The sequence below is a fragment of the Electrona antarctica genome (assembly GCF_951216825.1).
Source record: "Electrona antarctica genome assembly, chromosome: 18".
Lineage (NCBI taxonomy): Eukaryota > Metazoa > Chordata > Actinopteri > Myctophiformes > Myctophidae > Electrona > Electrona antarctica.
Genome location: NC_136799.1, coordinates 22,375,279 through 22,396,609, shown reverse-complemented (window position 1 = coordinate 22,396,609; position 21,331 = coordinate 22,375,279). Strand labels below are relative to the sequence as shown.

General features: G+C 44.5%; 1 protein-coding gene across 1 annotated transcript in view; it reads left to right on the top strand.

Annotated features, from left to right (window-relative positions):
* slc25a21 (solute carrier family 25 member 21) overlaps positions 1 to 21,331 on the top strand; it is a 119,862-nt gene that overhangs the window by 89,924 nt on the left and 8,607 nt on the right. The window contains exons 5-7 of the mRNA XM_079527730.1: positions 6,062 to 6,145; positions 18,630 to 18,696; positions 19,985 to 20,044. Of these exons, the coding sequence (XP_079383856.1) occupies positions 6,062 to 6,145; positions 18,630 to 18,696; positions 19,985 to 20,044 (211 nt within the window). The remainder of the gene's footprint in view (positions 1 to 6,061; positions 6,146 to 18,629; positions 18,697 to 19,984; positions 20,045 to 21,331) is intronic.

The following is a 21,331-nucleotide window of genomic DNA, read 5'->3' as shown; positions in this document are numbered from 1 at the left end:
TGTGTTATGGCCAAGGGTTACCTGCTCCCCGCTGTCAGGGGGAGCCTCCACAATCCTTGCGGCATTTCCTTACATCAAAGGCACAAGTTAAGCCTAATTTATGCCTTGGCGGAAAAGTGTCGCGCGACGTGTCACTCAACAAAAATGACGTATCTTTTCAATGATGCCTGCTTTCGCTGGTCCAGACCAAGCCATCTCTCGCATTATGCTGACGCTAATGACGTCTGTTCATGTGTGATGTGCTTCAGTTTCTTTCATTTCAATTCCATAAATGAGTAATGATTGCTGTTACTTGATCATATTTGAAGTTGCCTTGCCCCAGCTCTCCCCTGGCCTTTCTTTTTTATTTTTACGCACCTCTTCCTGCTCTGCTGCTGTATTGCAGCTCAGTCTCATCCTGGGTCAGAGAGGTCACAGTATATGAGGAGACATCTGGGCCGGCAAACTGGTCCCAGCATCACCATAGGGGACCAGAGCAGTCAGTTTTATCTGTGTGAGGAGGAGAAGAAGGAGAAGAAGGACCAGAAGAGAACGGGAGGGCATGGCAGAGAGACGTCGTAGGCCTTTAACAGCCATGTAACTGCTGTACCCCCCCTGGCCGCGCGGCCTGCTTCATAACACGGCCTGTCCCATGCAGGTTCTAGCAGGCCTGCAGTGCTGGCTGAAACCCAAGCTGCCCTGGCCCAGACCAAGCCCCAGCAGCCTGCCGTGTCACAAGCGCCAAAAGTTTATCACTTCCCCTCTACCCTCCCCTCCCCAAACCCGTACCGCATCTTTTTTATCTTTGTATTTCTCCCTCCAAAGGTCTGTTTTTACTGGCCTCCGACTGCCACACTCAAAGTCCCTTCCGCACCTTCTTTACTGACAGTTTGCTGAAGGTAACATGTTCACTTCTCATCTGATTTAACTTTTCTAGTTAATTCTTTAATTAATGAATTATTCCGCCAATTCTACGTGTCCCGTGATCTTATTTTAATTCACCCGATTTTTTTCATTTGTAACCGCGATCAGCGCACTCTTTAGTTATGGGCAGTGAATAAAGCCGTTTTTTATTAAAAAAGCAATCTGGGAACAGAATCCGAGATAAATGCATTTGAAAAAATCTACTGTATGTACATGGAGGCGGACAGAGGCTGACCTTTTCACTTCCGGTTTGCTGTCGCCTATAGCAACCCAGACCTATTCATACGCTGGTGGAGGTCAAAAAGTCAAAAGTGGAATGAAATATTTATATTACTACAGGTAGTTCTTCTGACCAAGCAATTGGTTGAAATAGGCTCTCCAGACGTGCTGAAATGAGCATGACAGCACACCTAGCCATTAATAGAAGATTTGAGAACGGATGAATCATGTTCCAAATATTATCAATTGTGCTGATTAGACTGACTTTTCGTCAGAGCAGCAGCCTTATTGGCTTAGGGAAAAAAGAGAGAGAGAGAGAGAAATAAATAAATTAATTAAATGTCCCTCCTGTGTTAATCATGCAGTAATACTTTGGCTGACATAGTATCAGGAGATTCATTGTGTGAACTGTGAATAGAGACCAAAGTTATGATTATTTGTAAAAGGAAATGAATACATTAAATGTATTCATTGGGCTCATTTTGCTCACATTTTGCTCATACATACTGTATATTGGTGCCTTGTACTGCTTACACACTCAATAGCTCAGTGCTGTTATTCAGTGATATGTTGAAGCTAGCAGCCATTGGACGGAAGGGGAACCATTTTGTTTGAACCGGACAGCCATTGGTCGGCTGAAGGCGAGACTGGATTGGATGGCTGCATTTGCCATGTTGGATCATTTAGGTTGGAAAATGCTTTTAACCTCATGTACCGATGCAATGGACTTTTACCATCTTTATGATCCCGCTCATTAAAATTAACTGTCTGGCTGTAAAAAATAGATTTCCTTTTAATGCTGCCTTCTGGATTGTCTTATGCAGCTAAGATCTATTATGAGAAAGTGTTTCAAACATTGGTCCCCTCCCCTCTGGCTCATTCAGTTTCATTTTTCATTTCATTGCTATATTGTTTTTTAGTTTTAGTTTTAAAAGAGGGGGGTTGCCTCTCCTTTTTTTGTTCCATCAAACCGCTTGCCGTTCCACGCAGGAAGGTGTAAGCAGATCGAGGCTTACAATCTACAGCAATCAGCCCAAATTCTCATTAATAAATGAACACATTAATGGCACCAAATCATTATAGTTTTACCATGTCAATTAAAGTCTTACATGATAATGGATAACTACAAATAATAACACTTTGTAGATGACATCATTGTTTTAATATGTAACTTTTATTCTTAATATAGCTACAATATATAAGACTGTATTTGATACTTTTAGTCCTCTGGTAGTCAAAGTGCTGGCTCTCAAAGAAATGAGACATTGCGCTCTCTCCCTGACATAGGAGTGGTGTGGAGGGAATACCTTCTCATTTAACAAGGTAATTTTTTAAAAGACCCCCTTTAAAAGCACGACCTGCCCCTTTAAAAGCAGACCCATCAAGCCTCTGTCTTTTGATCAATCCAATAACCTTCCCCCCCTTCCCATAGGCGTCTGTTTAACACCATCATTATTGAGCTTCACCTCAACAGCTCGTCCTCTCCTGGGTGACAGCCCGCCTTGTCGGTCCCGGCCCAAGCCCTATTACCACCAGGGTCTAGGAGCGGACACGACCCTAGACCAGTGGCTTCGCCTGGCCCTCGAACACCGCGCTCCGGTCCATAAAAAAATACAAAGAAAGCCCGCCACTCCGCCCTAATTTACCTTTTTGCCTCCTTTGTGGATGCCTGAAAGTTGCACTTTTATAGGGAGTGGAGGTCAGGTGGTGGAGGGTTTGAGGATCATTTACCCCAGAGTGCTCGTCTCACTCACAGAAGCACCAACCTGTCCTTGCGATCACCCTCACCTGGCCAGCTCAGGGACCTGTAAAGCAGGGCCGGCAGGACTGGGGTTGGGGGGTTGAGGTTGAGGTACAGGGCTTTCAATGAACTCACAGATCTCATCACCTCGGAGTATATCTCCGTTGTTGAGACCCAAAAGTGAAGGAGATGCTAGCGACGTGTTTTAAAGAGGCCCCAGGGCTTTCTTCTGTTCCTCTGTCTACTGAGTTTACAATCAGGATGGGCTGGCTCCCAAGGCCAAACGGCCAAGGCTATATACATCCCTCTGTCCATTTGGGCCTTATTAATGTAGTTCCATGTCTATAAGTCCTTTTAAAACGGGACATTTACTCAGATTCTGCACACAACTTCCCTATACATCTTACCGTGCTTAGCATGCGTTGTCTTCAACATTAGTAGTTGTGAAAGGTGACTAGAGATGTCCCAATACTATATCGGTATCGGCAAAAGTATCGGTATCGGCCCTTATTTGTCATATCGGGTCATATCGGTATCGGCGAATATGCCAATTTAACCACCGATCCGACACAGGGGTAAGGTGTTGACACTATGGCAAGGAAATAAAATGTTGGAGCATGTGGAGTTTGCTTTGGAGTTATATAGCTACAGTAGATAGCAGTAGATCACAACACTGGTATCTGTATTCGGTATCGGCTAACACAGATATTGTGGTATCGGGATCCGGAAATGAAAAAAGTGTATCGGGAGTCGGGACATCCCTAAAGGTGACCTTTAGTAGCTTCCTACAGTACCATGGGCTTGTCTGCCTTTTTAAAGAAGGAGTTTCACCCAGTACTGACGGAGTCTTCATTAACACATCTCCCTGCTATCACCGATGTGTTGTTTCCACTGTTCCGCTGTTGTGAAAGGCATTAGAAACTTCCCCACCTGGGGGCCGGAGGCTTTCCCCGCTGCCCAGTAGCTCCTCTAGTCCACCCCATTATCTTCCTCTCCCTGGGCTTTGACGTTTGGTCCAGCTTTTATGGCAGGGTAGTAGAGGGCCATGAGGAAATGAGGTGACCCCAGGGTCAGGAGTGGAGTCAGTCTGAAACCTGGACCACAGTCTCTGCCAACCCCGCTTTCTCCCTCGTTTCCTCTCTCTTGCTCTCTCAGTGCCGGTTTGGGTTGGGTCAGATAGAGCAGAGGGCAGAGAGACAAAGTATGGATCCTGCATGGGGACAGAGGACCCCTTCCATCCTTGACCCTGGGAGACATGTGCCTTTAATTAAGCCCGATTTGAATTTGTTTACAAGCCCCACTGGTCTTAAATCTTCCGGGTCTGTGCACCCCAACCCCCATCACCTCATCTCTTTCATGCTTCTATCCTCAAGTTCCTTCTTCTCTTTTTCTCTTCTTTTAACACGGTGTCGCACATCCATTTATTATGCTGTTTTAACTGGTTTTCAGGCACGGGTTACAAGCTATTTGGGAATCCACCAAATCGGGGGTTCTGAGGGGGAGCACCCCTCTAAGATGTTAATCTGTTAGCGATATGAAAGGCCGCTCACCCCACTAAAACCCACACCCCCGCTCCCCCCACCCCACTAAAACCCACACCCCCGCTCCAAACCCTCTGCTGGAACCTGGGGCCTTCTTTATGGCCCCATCAGGCACCCGCCTGGACGACTTACTGCTGACCTTGTGACCCTGGCAGTAGGAGCCATATGAGGAGAGAATCTTTCCCCAGCATGTCTCTGTTTGCGCCTCTCTTGTGCCATAGCCGTCAATATGAAATGTATTGGCCCAATGCTTTCATTTGTGCTGCTTCTATGTTACTGAAATAGTCGGAGGTGAATTAACTTAACATCAGACTGTTATGTTCTGTGCTGTTATTTCTTACTGGCTATATGGTTTCCTCTCATCATCTCCGAGTATCAATATCGCCAGCCCTTAATTTCTGGACCATTCTTTCAGATCCTCCACCACCACACCACCCCGCCCAACAGTTCTCTCATGTAAAAGATTTACACACAGCTCCAGGAGACTTTATTGGGGAGGTACCAGTGCTTTTTTTTTGCTGCAACCCAAAAAAAGCCCCTCGACTGGCTCCATCATATTAAACATTTACACGTAACTGAAGAGCTGTTACAATGGACTTACTAGCGTGTTAGCAGCAGAAACGCTCGCTGCAAAAGGCCTCGTCCCGGGGAGTTGGGCAGCTAATTGGATCGGGTGGGTTAAGTAAATGTTTGAGTTTTCCTCTGTGCTGCTGCTGCTGGTGGTGGTGGTGGTGGTGGTGGACGGTGGTGGTGGTGGTGGTGGTGGTGGTAGGAGCCTCTCGTTTCAGCTCAGGGGAACAGGGGATGAAAGGCAGAAGAGGAGGGAATGTGAGGGGGAAATTAGCTCATTATGATGATGCATTCAAATCAACTTCACGATAAAGTAGCCTACCAGTTGTATTATTGCATGTTTAGCCCATTTACGACAAGTCCGGACCGGCGGATCATGCCCAAATATGGACATAACCCGACGTCAGAGCAAATCGTCAGTCCAGAGCTCGATCAGTGAGAGAGAGACAGAGACGCATACAAGAGAAGAGAGGGAGAGAGAGGATGAAGGAAGTTATATGTGACATCGTCAGGCCAGCCACATTGAACTTTATTTTATATTAGGCCTGTGTTGGCCACTCCCCCTAGCATGTCGGGCAGGCCCATCACATGTAATAGATAAATAGTGGTGAGTAGTACTTGGCTGCAATAGAATTTGTTATTGTACTTAACTTGAGCTGATGTGCCACTGCTTTTTGGAAAACATTCTATCTATTGATAATTTACGGTATTTCTCATTATTTGAAGTGGGTTCCAAAATGACCTGGTCGCTGTCCGTGGTGCTGAACTCCTTTGTGTCGTGTGCGTGCACGCACTGTCGTGCATATTTTGGTTCCCTTTGTTTTGTCTGTCTAATCAAAAAAGTGTTTTGCTATGATGAAAAAAGGGAGATGAAGCCCCGCATTTGCGCGCATTTGTTCATTGTAATTTGTGCTAAATAACAATTATTATTTAGCACCATAATGCAAGAGTATAGTGCTTTTCTTAACCTGGCTTGTCCACCGCACATGGTACTGGTATAACACAGCACAGTGGTTGGGGGGAGGTATTATTGCGAATATATTAGGAATGCCTCTCATCAATCCCATTTTTGTATGTTTTGTTTCAGGTTCCAGATCCAGCGAGGAACCGGTGACCCCCATAGCTATAAGGGCTTGGGAGACTGCTTCAGAACCATCTATCGCAATGAAAGGTACAGTAGGATGTTGATGTCACTGGCAGCAGACAGTTGTAGTACAACAAAAGGCACTTTAGAGATACATGTGGTTTCCTCTTACATCAATCCTCCTCGTGTAGTTGTCCCTTGCATTGTGTAAAGTAGAGATATTCCCATATTTCCACCAATTCTGATACCTGCAACTTGCATCGATACAGAGTAATGATTCCAAGCTAGGAATAAATAGTAAAACAGTAGTGCAAAATGAACTGAAGCATTCAAATAAAACAAATGTTGTTTCACAACATACATTTCATGGTATTGGATTGGATCGGCAATTAGGTGTAGACGGGCTGACGGGCATACGGATATAACTCTATAATAAAGTGCCATCAGAATTATTACTATACCACTTGCTTACTGTAGCTATATAAATAACGTTTTTTGTGTCGAAGGCACTTTACTCACATAATATTTCATGGGTGCTATGGTGAGTGGTCATTGGCCATGGTCGTGGGTGGGAAGTGAGCAGCGGTGGGTGTTCTCTGTCGCTGTCTGGGCGCCTGCATGTTCATCAGGGAGCAGGAATATTTCAGCTCTGGAAATAATGTCAACGAGTTTATGGCGGTGTTGACAAGAGTGGTGGATGATGTTGTACCCATGGTGAAGGTGACGTTTCTTTCCAACCAGAAACCGGGTCGACAGATCCATCTGTGTTGCTCTGTACATGTGCACTCACTGCTGCTTATAATGCAGGACTTGTCCCCTATCACCACTGTGCTGATCAGCGTGAAGCTTTGCGCACACACTTCCAGTCAAGAAAGAACCTCTATCCCAAGTTTTTCAATGCTTCACATTTTGGCCATTTGACATTTATTTGTGTAAAATCTTATCTTATATTTCTCAATTTCGGTCACAATGACCAAACTTTACGTTTGGCAGTGACCTGGTTTCCTGCTGAAGGACAGGCCCAGAGTTACTGTAGGAGTATTGGAACAGTGTACACATTGGGAGCAAACGAGAACAAGTCAAGACAGAAACTATGAGTGTGATGTGCTCTTGTCTTAAGACTAAATAACACACACATATTATAGTCACAGTATAATGGCCATAATCTTTGTTTCACTCACAGTTTTGATTAATAAAATAATGCTGATGATACAACTGATGACTTCTGTCCTGACCATAACGCTTCTATACGTGTATGCAAATACACTCCTTGGGCTAAAAACATCCATAGCCACTTGCTCAAAATGTGCTGACCTCATCACATTTGTCATGACATCTATGTCCGTTTTTAGCCCAAGGAGTGTTTTTTTGTGCAAAACTAATGCTTGGAATAGATTCAGAATCATGAAAACCCCCTAGTTTGACATGTCACAGTCACTACTTAACGCATAAGGAAAGTGTGACATTTTTGAAATGTTTTCCTGCCATAGGATGTTAATAAAAAAAAACTAACAGCCGGTCAGCAAGTGGATTCATGAATGAATGTACATAGACAATATTTTAGACCAATAAAAAAGACTATACCAAATGCCCCACTTTAAACAAAAGAAGCCTGTTGGCTGCCGGACTATTAGAAGGTTTGTGTCACTCACTGATATGGTGCAAGCAGCGAACTGTTGGTGTGAAGAATGCACTATTATTGCAAATACATGCACATACTGTACGTTAGGTTACAGACTATAAAATACTACATGATAAAATATCTGTAGGTGCTGCTTTCTTTACCCACACGTGCCTTAAAACCCGAGCAGTGTGTTTGCCCGATGGAGGTATAGCGTGCAGGCAGAGCGGAGATGATCGGCCCAAGGTTAATCCGTCCCTGCCTCTTCCAACTGTTGTTTTCTTTGTTTCTAATACAAAATAATCTCAAAGTAAATATAGTAAAGTCAGTATGTCAACAACACAATGTAGGCAGTGGTAGAATAAGGGGTGTGCTATAAATTAATTGCAATGTAAATATTGTAGAGTCAATAGTATTGCCATAATTGTACAGTATGTCTAAAACACAGTGTAGAAAATGGTGGAATAAAGTGTGTGCTTATAGCATACAATACACAACGTGCTTCTGTGGAAATGGATGAAGGGAGAATAAACGTTGGGTTAATGTCACCAGTAGTGTAGTGGAGGCTTAGGACTGTCACAAATCACATTTGTACGACTAGCCAATCACAGCGCGTCCTTGCACAAGTGCACTCGCCAATCACAGAGCGTCCTTACTCAAGCGCGAAGGCCATTCGGCACTCGCGACAATCACTGACAGATACAGGCATCTTCATATGTGGGCATAACGGTCAGATCGGCGGTGGAACGTATACTGTAGGTGTGAGGACAGTGTGGCCTGAACATTTGTTGAAAAATCCCTTTAACCACTGTGCTGTCATGGGCACTTTGTGAGGACTAATAACACAAGTATGACTTGTTAATGTTACTCTAATTACCACCCAGGGGCATTATGAAAGAAGATAACTTGGTTCATTATCCCTTTTAATATTTGCAATGCTCAGATTAATGAGATTTACGACTTGCTTCTGCTCTGTGTCAACACCCCAGACACTTGCCTATAGCCTTGTGTAGAAAAAGACTTTGTTTGCCATAGATAAGGACCAAGTTGAAAGAAACGGTAGTCGTGATCCCAATCCCCATGCAGGCCTGCATGTGTCTGGCCCTGTGACAGGACATTGAGACAGTGCAGGCCCCAGGAGAAAGTGCTGGCCACTCTGCTCTGTTTATGGTGAGTCGACAGCTTTATAGTGGATATAAAATGGATCTGCTGCGAGGTGTGTGAGTGAGCGCTCCAGGAGAGCGTGAGGGCCGGCCCCAGGGCCCAATCTCTGACAGTCTGAGGAGGAGGGAGGCCGCCAGCTAGCAGTGGATGCTCAACAGCACCCATCTATCCTGCTACTGTGCCTCTCCCCCACTGCAACCACCACTCCACACACACACACACACACACACAGACACATGCACACATGCACGCACACGCACGCACGCACGCATGCACGCACGCACGCACGCACGCACGCACGCACGCACGCACGCACGCACGCACACGCACAGTGTCGCGCGTGCACACACACACACACACACACACACACACACACACACACACACACACACTGTGACCAAACACATCAGACATGCCATTCACATGCCATACCGCCACACACAGGAACATTGTCAGAGACGTCCCACGACTCCCACCATACACTGTATACATATGTGACACTTGTCTTTGTGTATACACTCAGGGTTTTGTTGTGTCCACATGCAGTGAACATGGCTCAGTATGTCAGGGAGACCTGGTAGACAGAAGATCCTCTTGCATACAGAGCAATTATCACTGACAGTATATTTTCGCTGAGGCCATAATCACTCCTTAGTGGCGAGTAGTGGATTGCCCCCAGGCCAAACCACTTAGTTATAATTTGTACAAATAGTAGTTTTAGGCCCCAGCTCTTGTAGAATTATTATTAAAAATAAACTCATGCCGGGACATGGCAGGGCTGAGCCACTGACTCTAGACCCTGATCTGTCTCTTTTTGTCTTGTTATTTCTCTCTCTCTCTCTCTCTCTCTCTCTCTCTCTCTCTCTCTCTCTCTCTTTTTCTCTCCCTCTCTCTTTTTCTCTCCCTGTCTCTCTCCCTCTTTCTCTCTTTCTCGTGCCCTCGATGTCTTTGCGCCTCACTCTCTCCTTCTCCTTCACTTTCGCTATTCTCTCAGTCTTTCTCTCTCTCTAAATATCTTATCTTATCCTTATGGTGTTGCGCGCCAAAAACAGCCAGTGTGCAAGCTCACAGTGCGTCCCAATGCGATGCATTGTGAGCTTGTAGATCGTATTCTTTGGCATGCAGCAGCGTCACGCGGCAAAGTATACATTGGGCTTAAGCCGATGAGGGAGAGGAAACACGAGCCCCCAGCCCTAGCACGGTGATTAGACTGAGGAAAGACACGCAGGCCCGCACATCTGTGACTCCGTCTCTCAGAGGCTCTCCAGCACTGTTTAGTATTGGCAAAGTAGTCAGGTCTGTAGGATTTGTATAGCTGGATAAAATTAGAACTATTAACGCTGGAGAAATCACTACTGTACTATATTTGTATGTTATTCCTGTCAAAACATTGGCCACATTTTTTATGTTAATAATTACTTTTTTTTAACAGTTTTTTGGAGCAGAATTGAGGAAAATATAACTTACTGTACCAGTACGGAATAGCTCATGCTTGTTGGCATGTAGTGCATGCCAACCATATTCGTTAAGGCTTTGTTACATGCCATGACTTGAGTGTAGGCGCTGCAGCAGCAGCATGAGCTTGTGCTTCAGTGTTTCAGACTGGACACACACAGAGTCACTGCATGCTAGTACAGTTGGGTGCCACCGATATTGTCCCTTATCATTTGACCCATTTAGGCCTGACCTCAAAATTTTAAAAAATCCATAGCGCGCCACTCGGTGGCGCGCTATGAGCTTGTAGATCTGCTATTTTTCAATAGCTAAATTATAACATAATGTTTAAAACACCAAAAGGGGTTCCCGCCCAAAATGGGTTAACTGTGCTTTTGCGCAGATCACGCAAACCTCAGCAAAAAGAAAAGGACAATATCGATGGCCTCCAACTGTACATTCACTACCACTGCATGCTAGTACATTCCCTACTTCACTCACTGAACTCCCCTCAGGAACTCAGGAACAAACATGATCTTGAAATCACCAAACCAAGAGTACGTTCCAACTCAACTGAACTTCAACATTGTCACATCAAGGTTAAAAGGAGTAAATGTTGAAGTTATTTGTCATACGAGCACCCATCATTTGCAGTTTTAAAGAATAATGGAAGAGATAAAAATATAAAACAAGGAAAACAGGTCAGATACTTCACTTACTTTACTTCAGTTACTTTACTTAGAGTAAAATAATAATTAAAAAAACAATAGCAATATACTGTAGCATTAAACATCGAAACATAGTCCCTTGTGCGTATTGTCTCACATGCAGGTGAGACATAATTTAACAGCAGATATCAGACAAACATGTCGGTGTAAAGGCAAGTGTCAGTTCCAGTGCAGCAGCACCAAGCACCAATGATATGTGTCAGTTCCAGTGCAGCAGCATCAAGCACCAATGATATGTGTCAGTTCCAGTGCAGCAGCATCAAGCACCAATGATATAAAAATACATGCATTTGTTACAGATTTTACGCACATCCCCTTTTATGTAAAATACAGAATGAGAAGTTCAATATGCATGCACTCAAAGATAAGGCACTATAAATTCAATTATGTCGATCATCTTTTTAACGTAATAATTACTAAAGTGGCGATTTCACACGCATACCCTCTAGCATTCCCTGCTCTTTGGAATGTAAGATATGTCAAACTTTAAATAAATAAATAACGTGTTTAAACACTAAAAAAATAAGTTAAAATTCTATGTCAAATGGGTTTCTACCATAGCCCACAGTTTGGATTGGGACAAAAGGGGAAAAAGAATCCTTACAAAAAATGTGCTTCCCTGGTGGTGGAAAAAAAGTTTGAAAGCCACGGAAATACCACATGGGCTCATGAGCAATCTATTCTAGCATTGAAGCTATCAGCTGTGCCTACTTCACTACACCCATATTCATAGTCCATTTTCATTGCACTCTTGCATTCCAATGGTATGATTTAGCATAAATCATAGCAGAATGGGTAGAGAAACTGCCAGGGAAATCAAAGGTCCGTGGTTCAGTTCCCGCCCACGGCAATGTGTGGAAGAGTCCCTGAGAAAATCACATAACCCCATCTCAGTACATTGATTCCTTACTATTTATTGCCCAGTGCAATATACTTGATGTTGTGATTTTATATAAGAAAATAAAAACTAGGCTAGGCATTGGGAACGTTTGAAGTCTATCAATTTGACGGTTCTCGAGATATGTGGGGGACAGTCACCCAAGCAGTGATTCTGTGTATTTACTGTATAAACATCCTATACACGTTTGGATTCATAGGATGAGATTCGTTGTGTAGCTGTATCTTGCATATCTTGACTTTTAAACATGATTAAACACAAAATCAAGTTCATAGAACGAGTGTTCCTGATTCTGACTCGGATTCTAATACCGATTTTGGTACAGAATGAGTACAACGGATCTTTAAAACATACACCAGTCCACAGTATAGAGCTGCCTGTGTTTGTGCGTTTTTGTACCATGAAACCTGATCAGTGACCCTTGGGCTGTATTGTGGCTGTTGGTGACAATGTCAAGGTTAGATCACTGGGAAACATGACAATATTTGCAGATAAAGCATGCTGGTGAAGGAGTTGTCTGTGATGACTCACAGTAGTGTGAAACTTCAAGACGCAGTCAGCAGCAATCGGTCTGACCATCTAAATGTTGTGTATGTTTACATGGGTCCTCAAAGAGATTGACTTGTAAATGGAAAACAAAAACGTTTGTTTTGGTTGTTTGAGATGGTGATAAACAGTACATTGTAACTACTCTCGCTTCTCATGGATTCCCAGTACTGTGAGACTTTAAGATACATACAATCAGCAAAACTACGCAGCCATCTAAATATTGGATATAACTACTTTGTGTCCTTGAAATATATTTAAAAATTATTTTAAAATACTATCAATCATTGTTATTCTTATTCTTTTTTCTTATTATATTAATCTCAGTTTGCATGTTCTCCGTGTCCCCTAGGGTAGGTTTTCACGATGTTTCAGAAATAGCAGATCTACAAGCTCGAGCTTCATGCTATTTTTTTAATAGTAAATTGTAAAATAATGCTTTTCAGCTGAAATCTAAAATGACACAGATGCTTTCCCGGTCTTAATGGGTTAAAGGTGTGACTTCAATCAACACGTTGCAATGTAGCAATCCCAACCAAGTGTCGTCAAGACCCCGCCCTCCAATCACTGTGGCTGAGATGCACGCCACATATTCTGCGTACTGCGGCTTGCCAACTCGGATTGGTGCACTCGTTGACGTGTGAAGCCATCGGCTTTTACAACATCCCTATGTTGTAAAATAGGGATGTGCCGATGAGACATTTTGGGCGATATCGATATCCGATATAATGAATTGCTGTTATGGCCGATAACCGATATTACCGATGTCGATATGATTTCATTCTGAAATTTAAAAAATATAAAAATGTTGTCCATTCTGAAAAAATTCATGTAACAGGATATCTGCACTGCAAGTCTGATTTAACTTTAATACCGTATATTTAATATTGCGAGCTTGTAGATCTGTTCAAGATGTTACTTTGGGATTATTCCGTTTGAATAATCAGACCGATGCCGATTAATAAAAAATCAACTAGAATCGGCCGATACCGATGTGTTTGCCGATTAATACCTTGCACATGCGTGGGCAGGACGTTGAGTGAGACAAACTGAGCTCTCCCAAAATTACTGGCCTGGGAATCACTTACACGCTAATCAAACCTCTGCTACCATTACTTGTGGTCGACAACACTTATTTTTTTCTTCTAACTTCATACGATCACTAACACATCGTTATCCTGTTCATTTCTAATTATGAGAAATGATAATTTGTGATGTGAATGATTGTGATTATCCAATTTGAGTAATTGGTTATTTCGGTCCCCTTTGTGGTGTGTTAAGCTGCTCCCCAGATGGATGGAGGTGGTTATAAGAAGGGAAAGTTTATGAAAATGAAAGACAAAGCATGCACGCACGCACGCACGCACGCACGCACGCACGCACGCACGCACGCACGCACGCACGCACGCACGCACGCACGCACGCACACTCACACACATGCACACATGCACACATGCACTCACGCACAACTACACGTGTGCATTCACAGGTCAAACATGCACATTTAGTAATACATGCCTATACTAACATACTGTAGCCTACACACCCACACACACACACACACACACACACACACACACACACACACACGTTCGCACACACTCTAGCCAGCTGGCAGCCCGCAGTAGCTAGTCCTGTGTCGAAAATGGATTTGTTTAGGAAAGCCAAAAGGGGGACTTAGTGTGTATTTTACATTGACAGTCAAATCAGGATTCAAATGACGGCCAGTCACTGGACAGCCATATTTGGCCTGTAACAAATTTTACTCACATTGTCACCTGGTGGCTCCATGACCTAACCACACCCGGGAAACCTGTGGCCAGCCATTTGCATGGACAAAGAGAGCCGAGGGCATGGGCTTCCGTCTGACTGAAATAACTTGTACACAGACAATACAGGGGATTAATTTCCACTTCCAGGAGGGATATCCCTGGAGCTATCACAGCATTATGATGGCTGTATCACTCAGAACCCGTCTGCCCGTGTGACTTCAGCTTGTTGACCAAATAGGTTGACGCTGTCATTTGATGAGAAGTGTTTTGATCATTAGCTTTGGGTCGTTGCAGGGTTTTCTGGGAGGCATCCCACTCCGGAGGTTTAAATGCTCCTCCCGTCCGTCCCGTCTCCACGTAATCGTGACATCTGTACTTCCAGAAACAATAATATTTACGCTTGGACGCAATCGTCCGAGAACATCTCCACCGGCCTGTGGAGCGGTGTTGCCACAACAGAGGAGGCCTGAGTTCACATACAAGACCTGGTCACGCCACACTGTCCACCATGTCCACAGACCTGTGTTCACTATCAATATGCACTTTCCTACTTATTTTGGGGGGGTATTTTGGCAAGAGATAGAAGGGAAACAGGACAGGGCATAGCGGAGGGGTCCCCGATTGGACAGTCAGCTCACACACTGTCTCACTAGCTTTATGTTTTCTCCCTCTCTACTTGTTTGATAATGTCACACCAGCACTCCATCTGCTTCTTTCTCTCTCTCTCTCTCTCTCTCGCACGCGCGCAGCCACGCACGCACACACACACACACACACACACACACACACACACACACACACACACACTGTGACACACACACAGTGACACACACACACACACACACACACACACACACACAGTCACACACAGTCACACACAGACAGAGCTGTTTGTACAGCCCTATTTCCCTTGTTCAAAGCAAAGGGAAAAATCTGAAAATTGTGTTTTCGACAATTTGTATTATACCTCATGTTTTTATTTCTGGCGAAGCCGTATCCTCTTCCTGACGGTTGAACGTGATACAAACGTTTGGAAAGTAACTTCCAAATGTTTACCAAAGTTCCCATGAACTTCTGTATTAATTCTCACAAAGGAATGATGTTGTGTTGATTGTAGTCATTTTAGACCTGAAGATTTAGACCCGTTCAACCTGTTCATGGTTGGTAAAATAACATTTGACAACAAGTCTCTCACCAGCTCTCACCAACTCTCTCACCAGCTCCACCCAGAACTTCACCCTCAACATCGATGACTAACCTCCCCCCACATCCGTAACCTTGGTGTCACATTTGACTCCACCCTCTCATTCCTCCCCCACATAAACCAGATCACCAAAACCGCCTTCTTCCACCTCAGGAATATCGCCCGCCTCCGGCCCTCTCTGTCTTTCCCTGCTGCCGAAACCCTCATCCACGCATTCATCACATCCCGGATTGACTACTGCAACAGTATACTCAATGGCACCACCTCCAAAGTTCTCAACAAACTACAACACGTGCAAAACTCTGCTGCCTGCCTGCTCACCAGTACACGCTCCAGAGACCACATTACACCCGTCTTCCACGACCTACACTGGCTTCCAGTCAAACAAAGAATTCACTACAAAATCCTGCTCACCACCTACAAAGCTCTCAATAACCTGGCTCCCCCTACCTCTCCGATCTTCTCGAACCATATGTCCCCCTCCGCTCCCTCAGGTCCAGTGAAGCCAACCTCCTGAAGGTCCGCAAGGCCAAGTACCACACCTGGGGTACTTGGGCCTTGGGTTACAGGGCCTTCTACGTTTCGGCCCCCAAACTCTGGAATGAACTCCCTAACCATCTCAGAGTTGCTCCCTCTCTCCTCTCATTCAAAACCTCACTCAAAACCCACCTCTTCAGGATAGCTTTCCCCAGCTGAGGTCTGGTTAGGATGTCCCCCCCCCCTTCCCTCGTTTATCCTTTTATCTTTTTAACCCTGTACTGTTGTTGTATATGTTATGTTTTGCTGTTCCTAGTGTTCCTATGTAAAGCGCTTTGGGTATTTAGAAAAGTGCCTGTCAGCCTGTCAGCTCAAACCCACAATGCAATGTTTTCAAGAGTGTTGCGCACATGCAGGCGTCAGTAGCATTATAAAGTTATTGGGACGCAGATTACTCTGAAAACCTGCAAAACCTGTCAGTAATTCAGTCAGTGACTCCGGCACGCCACCATCTATGGCAGTCAGTCTGTCACACCTCGTGACACGTCACGCCACTGTATATGGTCGTCACTCCGTCACGCCTCGTAACACGCTCCATATATGGCCGTCTCTATGTATGAAGATCATGACACTGACCTCATCAAACCCTGGATAGCCATATATGGAGAAGACTGGATCATCACCTAGATCTGCATCAAGCCGGCCAGCAACTCTACATCTGACCTGAAACCTCAAACCCTTAGATCTCCATATATGGAGCTGACCTGTTCTAACATTCCATATGTTGATCCTTCCCCACCCGTCCTTCTTCTTCGATATCTCCCTTTTGACTGATACCTGTCCATTCAAACTCTAGATGGGCCCGCCCCAAAGTTATTAGTGCAGCCGCGAAAACAGCCGGCGAAACCTAGAGTTCTCAACAGGCCCGGAAATTAAGGCCCGGCCCTACCTGGGCCCTCATTAAACCTTGTACACTCAAGACATTGCCCCCCTTAGATTCTATATGTTGATCTGACCTCATCAAACCCTGTACACTCAAGACACGCTCCATATATGGCCAGTACAGAATTCATTCCATATGTTGAGCTGACCCCCATGCCAAAGCACCAGCGCTCGCCCAGCAGTCTGCTGTCACCCAGGCGGATGCGTGCACGCACTAAAGAGCGAGGTCGCTTCTCACCCTCAGGGCATCTTACTGGTATATATAAAACCCCTATCACTTACATTTCCTCACCTCTATTTCCCATTCCAAGTGCACCGCTAGGTATATTTTTAAACAATTTTCAGCAATGTGATAATACTTTTTTGGTGGGCAGATCTATTTGAGCTGGTCATTTTGAAAGTAACCCGCAAGTCAAAAAAGTGTCTGCTGTACATGTACCTCACAGTGGGGAGAGCACGGCACCAAACCCGTGGTTAATGCCCGTGGATTGCATAGTGAGACGCTCATCCACTGGTTCTAACTATGCTGAAAATGTTACTTATGGTAAACTACTGTTAGGTGCTTTAGATAAAGCATGTGGTAGCCGGAGAGCAGTAGTTTAGGTGCTTTAGATAAAGCATGTGGTAGTTGAGGGGTTGCCGTTTGTCGTCACAATTTATTACATAATTTTCTGCAAATACTTTAAATGATTGTCGTAGCAACTGATATGAGTGTCAGCAAAGCAATTGAAAGTCAAGTTCCTTTTTGTATCCAAAGCTATATAAAAGTGACTGCTTGGCTACCACAACGCAGATTTGAAAATGCTGTCTCAATATACACATTGTGTGTGTTTGTATACAAAAATGTAATAATGCACATGCATGCTGCATGCACTTCCTGAAATGTGTATACAACACAATTTGTGCACTCTTAGCAAAATAGGGAACATACAGAAGTAGCTGTTCCCGCGTAGGGAACAAACATGAGAGTGGAGTTGTGCCAATAAAGGTTTCACTATAATAGGCTCTATTCAGTTGTTAGGGAGAATTCCCTGTTCTACTTTTGATCGACTTTGGTTGACAGTCTTGTAAATAAAAAGGAACAATTCATAATATGAATAACCTTTCATAACGTTTTCTTCTGCTCTGGCCAAGTTACATCATTCTAATGATGATTTCAAAACACTTCCGCATGATTATAATTGGTTGGGTCAGTAGAGGTGGTCGGTAGTCTCTAGAACAGTGGTTTTAAGTTTTCGTGCTGTCGACCAAGGCAGACCAAAGTCTAGTCTATTATGTATTGATTTAAAAATCATATCAAAGCGCAAGAAAACCCGTTTGAACACCAGACCTAAAGTCTCTGTACTTTGAAATGAGTGCACACATAGTACCGACATAGTAAATTCAACTTTTTGTATAGTTACATGTTATTGCATTGATGTGTGGTTTCTTGTCACAGAATCCCAAGACACACGTGGACACACTAGTGTGCCTCAGCACACCGTCTGGAAACCACTGCTCTACAAGTATACTTATTCTGATTACTGGCTAGTTAGTGGCTACTGGTGTGGTATTTCACTCAGATTGTTGTAGCATTCAACAGGGCTCGGTTTGTGACAGATTCTTTTGAAAAAGATTCAAAAGAATCTAAATCATGACAGACTCCGATAACTGTAAAGTACTAACCTGTTCTAACCTGTATCTACCAGGACTGTTCGGTCCAAAATACTGTAAGCCCTCAAAAGCTCTATTTTGTTTCCCAACATCCTAACTGGATTCCTTTGTTTATTTTCTATCTCCATGCAGAATCTATGGCTTCTATAAGGGGATCCTTCCTCCAATCCTGGCAGAGACTCCAAAGAGAGCAGTTAAGGTAGGACAAATTAACCTACAATCTATAGCCAAAACATACAAGCAAAACATAATATATGTATAATATTTACTTTACACAACCAGGTAGACCTACAGTACTGTATGCCCCCCCCCCCCCCACACACACACACACACACACACACGCCACACACAAACTTTACTCCTTCGCTTCTGCCCCTGTGAACATGCAGCACACATGGCAATCAAACATGTGACGCCATGTTTCCATGTTTGCCTTTCCTGTTCCTCGCGTTTGCTCTGGAGGACGGCCAAATATTGATCTACAAGCGTTACTGTAAACCATACCAGTGTGCGAGACATTTTAATGTAAGCCACTGTCTGTTGGGTTTTGGGGCTTGGCTGCCGCACAGTATGTTGTTCTCTCGCCCCGCCGGTGTGTAGCGATGTGTAGGGCTGTCACGCTTACACATTTAAGTTGCTGATTAATTGCCTTTAACGATTTAATTGTGTTTTTGTCATTGAACATTGGAACATATGAATAAAGAATACAGTTCTGTTTGCCTGGTAATCAAATAATGCACAGCGCAGATATCACAAGTAACTGAAATATACAAAGAAATTACTGCCATATTCATTATTGTTCATAATTTATTTTAAGGTAAAAAATAATAGCTGAAATAGCTTGTAGGTCTTTTTTTAATGTATGAACATTTTTCAACATGGAAACTATTATGACGATTATGACAAAATAATAATGCGATTATCTCAAATGATTGTGATTAGACGATTATGTAATAATTGTGACAGGGCTAACGAGGTGATTGGGGATGCGGGTGGGTTGGGGGTGGCTACCTGGCATGGGTCCGCCATATAATGAGATACTGGAGACAGAGGGTGTGTGAAATGTTGGATGTAAACACTGAGAGGATGGCGGTAATTGCTCGCATGGCAAACAAAGCCGGCTGGTGGTGAGCAATGTCTGGGGCGAGGGAATTTAAAGCAAATTAAACCTACGATTAAAACGCCTTTGCGGGCTTTTTGCCCTCTTGCTAAGACAAACAAATCAGGGAATGTGTCTCCCCTTAAACAGTGAACATGAAACATGCCTCTTTCAGCTGACGGTATGGTGCGAAACGTTAAGTACTGCGTAATGTTGTTCATCAGTTTGTTTACTCGATTTGAGACCCTTGCGGGCCAAAGTGTTCTCTTGAAGGAAGCTTTATTCTGCTAAGTGTACCTATGTGGATGCAAGTGTGCATGTGTGTGCTTGTTGTTGTGAACATCCAGTGGCTTTTGACAGCTCATTTATTCCCATCTCTTCTTCATAGTTCTTATGCTTTGAGCAATACAAGAAGCTGATGAACCTTACCTCTTTGTCTCCTGCCCTGGTGAGTTTGAAATGCAGAAACACCTGAACACACTCACACCTGATCTTTGTACCTAAACATGCACGCACACATGCAACTATCTGTGCAAACCAGGAAGGGAGCCAGCACAATGCATCACGAAGATGCAGGTGGCCGCATCCTTCTTGGCTGATCTCCATTTCTAGCGTAATGAGTCAGGAGGTGTAAGCAAGACGGATTACGATTTATGAGGGGGTGTGGTTACGCGCGCGCACGCCCACACACACACACACAAACACGCCCGCGCGCGCGCATGCACACACCTATTCAGGTGGCAGCCAAGTGTCAGCCATGATGGATGGCCTTCCTACAACCCGGCTTTCGCCTCACAATGCCTGGGCCGTCCCAGCACGGCGCGCATCCTCGGCTTTGTTTGCACAGTCATCGGAGAAGAAATGTTTACCTGTCCACATCCACATCCATCATGCTCTACTCCCCCTGGGAACTCACTCTGCCAATCCCCCCACTCCCCTTCTTCGCTCACCTTCTTTTCAAGCAGTATCAAGTACAGTAATCACATTGGATTATTCATTCATTAGTGCGGCTGAATTACAGATTTTGGCCTGAATGGCACTAACCCCCACCCCCGCCCCCCCCAATCCTGCTCTTTCTCTCTTTCTCTCTCTCTCTCTTTCTCTCTCTCTCTGTGTCTTTCTCTCCCGTCTCTCTGTTTATCTACCTCACCATGTTTCTTTCTGTGTCTGTCTCCCTCTCTCTCTAGTTCTCCTGTCTCTCTGTCACTGTCTCTGTCTGTCTGTCTGTCTGTCTGTCTGTCTGTCTGTCTGTCTGTCTGTCTGTCTGTCTGTCTGTCTGTCTGTCTGTCTGTCTGTCTGTCTGTCTGTCTGTCTGTCTGTCTGTCTGTCTGTCCTCTCTCTCTCTCTCTCTCTCTCTGTCTCTCCCTCTCCCTCCCGGGCCTCCCCTCCCCTCCATTCTGCACCCAGTGCAGCTGAATAGCTTCACTCTGATTAATGAGGACGCGCACAGTAATAATACAAATAAGGAATTAGAAGGTGGCCAGTATAAACAGCACTGGGGCACGTCTAAGAGGATGGGTCCAGTCCCGGGGCTCTGACAGCAGGATGAGTAATGAGGTACGGACACGTTCCTGACGCTTTACCAATCCCCCCCCCCCCCCCCCCCCCACACACACACACCCTGAGCACATATGTGCGCATGCACATGCAAGCACAGACGCACACAGACATGCTTGCTTGCACGCATATACACACACACTAACGGCAAACATGTTGTTGTTTCGTGCGTGCATGC